At 49.3% G+C, this 4,146-nt stretch overlaps 1 protein-coding gene across 1 annotated transcript in view; it reads right to left on the bottom strand.

The window, feature by feature from the left end:
• Positions 1-2,003: 2,003 nt before the first annotated feature.
• Positions 2,004-4,146, bottom strand: part of PITPNA (phosphatidylinositol transfer protein, alpha) — a gene marked incomplete at its 3' end in the record, with an annotated part of 31,739 nt that continues 29,596 nt past the window's right edge. Inside the window, exons 8-10 of the mRNA XM_011987288.1 lie at positions 3,177-3,254; positions 2,921-3,031; positions 2,004-2,126 (exon numbers count right to left, since the gene is read on the bottom strand). Of these exons, the coding sequence (XP_011842678.1) occupies positions 2,004-2,126; positions 2,921-3,031; positions 3,177-3,254 (312 nt within the window). The remainder of the gene's footprint in view (positions 2,127-2,920; positions 3,032-3,176; positions 3,255-4,146) is intronic.

Genomic DNA, 4,146 nt, shown 5'->3' with positions numbered 1-4,146 from the left:
TATCACACACCAGCCAAGCAGACCATCCATGTAAAGACTCAACCCTAAGGATATAGATCACTGTCCTTCAACATACTGGGGGGCCAAGGGTTAGTTCCAGGAGCCCCACATATACCAAAATCTGTGTGTACTCAAGTCCCCCGATTAAGTGCGGAATCAGCGCATGAAAAGTTGGCCTTCTGCGTATGTGGGCTTCACATTCCATGAACACTATATTTTTGATCTGTATTTGGTTTACAATAATCCACCTATAAGTGGACCTGCGCAGTTCAAAGCCATGTTGTTTCAGGGTCAAATGTACACATAAAAACTAAGCTAGCAAAAAGAAGGGAGGCAATTATTAATTTGTTTTTAGAAAACAAAAAATTGTACACAAAGGGAATTAAAATCAGAGTAGACTACAGGGCTCACTGGGAAAAAGAATGACATCATCATAATGTAAACACCAAGTAATGAATTAGCCAAATATGGTGATAGTGAAGGATGGAGAGGGGACGTGTGCGAATGGTGGGTGGGTAAGAGAGCTAAATCTTCCATAGGAAGAAGTCAACAGTTAACATCTAAAGTGAAGAAATTCAGAACTAAGAGCAAGCTGGGCACAGTGGCTCACACCTGTAATCCCAACACTTTGGGAGGCCAAGATGGGAGGATCGCTTAAGCCCAGGAGTTCAAGACCGGTGTGGGCAACAAAGTGAGACCACGTCTCTACAAAAAATTTTTAAAAATTAGGCAGCGTCGTGGCACACACCTACGGTCCCAGCTCCTCAGGGGATTGAAGTGGGAGGATTGCTTAAGTCCATGAGGTTGAGGCTGCAGTGAGCTGTGATAATGTCACTGCACTCCAGCTTGGGCAGCAGAGCAAGACCCTGTCTCAAAAAATAATAATAATCATAATTAAAACGATTGGCTGGGTGTGGTGGCTCACGCCTGTAATCCCAGCACTTTCGGAGGCCGAGGTGGTGGATCATGAGGTCAGGAGATCGCGATCATCCTGGTTAACATGGTGAAACCCCGTCTCTACTAGAAATACAAAAAATTATACCAGGCATGGTGGCGGGCGCCTGTAGTCCCACCTGGGGCAAGGAGGGAGAAGTGATGGCAGTTCTTATGAAACAGAGCTTCCCGCCTTATTATATTTTTAGCTCCAAGAGGCAGGAGGGCTCAAAATTGCATTTAGAGGGAAGAGTACAGGGGATGATTAAGAGCTGTGGTTCTGGGGTCAGAGAGTCCTGAGCTCTTACTCTGACCATATCACCTACAAGACAGTGTGACCCAGGGCACAGCAGCATTAAGCTCTCAGAGCCTCCACTTCCTCATCTGAGGGTGGGGAGAGCAGCAGCGCCTCCTCACGGGGTATCGTGAAGACTGCAAGACGTTGTACGTAAAAGCCCTGAGAATGGTGCACAGCACACAGTGAGCGCTTGAATGTTACTGACTGACAATCTCCTCTGAGTGGGCCTCTCAGGGAAGCGTCAGCATCTCCAAAGGAGGTATGAGGAGTGCTGGGTCCTCCTTCTGCGATCCATGCCAAGGCCAAAAAAAGGAAAGCAAAAGCTCCCAGCTCTGACAGCTCACAACGACCGTAGAGAGCCACCAGCGGTCAGCTCCTGCGTACACTGCGGCTGTCCCCTGTGTAATGTGCATGGTATTCATGGGTCACCCAGCCTGCCTCCTCCCAGGGTCACCTCCAGCTCTGCAGCCCTGCATGCTCTTCCCCACCAGGCTCTGAAGCATCGCTGTAGCAGCTGTGTTACCCACTTGGCATTTGGCACATACTGCCGTATTTGTCTCTGCGAATACGCCAAGACTTCAACTCAATTGTCAATTCAAGAGCACAGGCTGTTTTCTTCCATATAGTGCCCACGTATTGCCCAGCAGGACACCTTCCCCGCAGCAGACACTGACGTGTTCCCAGAACTACAGGATGGTGCTCTCAGGGAAGTGCCCAGCAAAACAGTCTCCTTAATCTTCATGCGTTTATCTAATCGAGAGCCTCCACTTACTTCATCCAGCTGTCTCTTCGTCTCTTCTTCCATCCTTCGAATGTCGTCCATGGTCAGGTCAACCCACTTATCGAGCCAACAGAACAGCTGCCTGTGGAAGTTTGTAAACAGACGCCTCTCTTGCTATGTAGAAAAGAGGGAACCACGTTAGAACGCAGGAGGCGAAGGCCGCTGCCACAGCCCTTCCCCCCATGCACTCCACACAGATACCCACACTAGACTGGGGACGGGAGGAGGAGTGATGCCCGGCTGGTTATCTGGGTCAGCCAAGGGTCAAGGGCCTTTGCCTTCCTGCGTCTAACAGGTATGGCTTCACATAGGAGGGAGCCCCCAAGAAAGAAGGACGCCTACCTCACGCTAGGCCCTCTGCCCAAAGCACTAGCCAGACAGCAGCCCATGAACTCCTAGGCAAGCCAAGGGCCCCAAACAACTGCCACATTTCTTCCTGTCTCTGGCATCTAATGCCAGATGAAAACTGGCCAGTGGCTATGAAATGTGGCGCAAGTGAGGCTCAAACACGTCGGAGGATTAAAAGGCTGTAAAACTCCTTAGATCTGCCCAGCAGAGTAATTCAGGGCACTGGCCAATCTGGCTCACAGTACCTCTTGCCTTTTAGCTGCAAGAAAAGAAAGACTGAGTTTTATTTGTAGGTCAGTCATAGCAAGTCCCTTCCTGTGGCCTTCTTTGGCCTCGGTTTCCTTCCCTGTCACATGTGGTACCCCTGGAAGGACAGCATTAAACCGTAAGACACTTAAGTGCAAGGGAAAGTGCACATCTGGGAAGCCAAACTGTGAGGTGTGCTCATGCTGGCAACCCTGCCATGAGGTCACATGGGCTGGGCCATCGTCTTCTGTTGGGCCAAATAACCCCCACCGCACACACGCAGTCACTGGGAAGGCCTCAGCCGAGCTACTTACCTTATGGATAAAGTTTTCCACTTTGTTCTGCAGGCCCCACCACTTGAACTTGACAGTCACCAGTTTGTACGCACACATATACGGGCAGTCCTTCTGGTTTACAAGTTCTTGCTGCATTAGAAACATACCCACGGGTAGGCAAGTAACTACGGGCAGACCTCAGGCCGTCCCAGCTCACCCCAGCCATTCCCCTCCTCCGCAGGGACGGCTCACCCACACGCGGCCCAGCCCCCTGGCAGTGGGGTGTGAATGGTACCTTCCAGTTGGGGCCCAAGGGTCCTCGGCCTGTTTTGATAGATTTAAATTTTGCTGGGTCTTCCTCTGCCTTGTAATCCTGAGAGAAATTGTGGAAGTGGGGTTGGAGGGGAGTGGGAGAGGAAGCGAGAGATGGGGAGAACAGATTTTTCATTAGCATTCATTTCATACCAGATCTTGATGCTGATGGCGCAAAGCAAATATGGGAAAATGTTATAAACAAGATGTAGAACTGTTTACATTAGCCTCGGAGGAGAGTTCTCTGTGATTTTCTCTGACAGGGTTTGTTTTCCATTTTGCCAGTGCGAAGGTCTCACCAGACTGTCTGAGCAGGCCCATATTTACAGTCTTGAAGACAGAGAATTTCAACCTGGGGTGAGCAGCCAAATCGCCAGGGAAGACTTTTTTAAAACGTAGACTTTTGAGTCACTCCAACTAGAACCCAGTGACTGAGAATATCTGCAGGTGAGGGTAGCACAGATCTGTTTTTTATTTTTTTAAATCTCTGCAAGTGACTCTAAAACACAGCCAGCACTCAGAACAACCAGGTGTCCTTCCTTAACTCTCCCAGTGCCATCTCCTCTGGCTTGCTGCACAAAGTCAGTACTGGAAATATTTACTGTATGGAACCCGTCCACTACTGGGGAGTCTCACTTCACGGATTTCTAATGCAGTCAATTTCCTGTGTTAATTAAACCACAACAGAAGTTCAAATTTCAGCTGTCCCTCTGTGTGGGCTCGGGAAATACAAACTCATAGCATCTACTTAACAAAAATAACAAAGATAATAAATTTCTCTCTCTCATAAAGTATTTCCCAAAGCTGAGAAGGTTTTTTTTTTTTTTTGAGACAGAGTCTCGCTCTGTCGCCCAGGCTGGAGAGCAGTGGCGCGATCTCGGCTCACTGCAAGCTCCGCCTCCCGGGTTCACGCCATTCTCCTGCCTCAGCCTCCCGAGTAGCTGGGATTACAG

This window comes from Mandrillus leucophaeus, unplaced genomic scaffold, assembly GCF_000951045.1.
Source record: "Mandrillus leucophaeus isolate KB7577 unplaced genomic scaffold, Mleu.le_1.0 Scaffold306, whole genome shotgun sequence".
Lineage (NCBI taxonomy): Eukaryota > Metazoa > Chordata > Mammalia > Primates > Cercopithecidae > Mandrillus > Mandrillus leucophaeus.
This window is presented reverse-complemented; position numbering and strand designations above follow the sequence as displayed.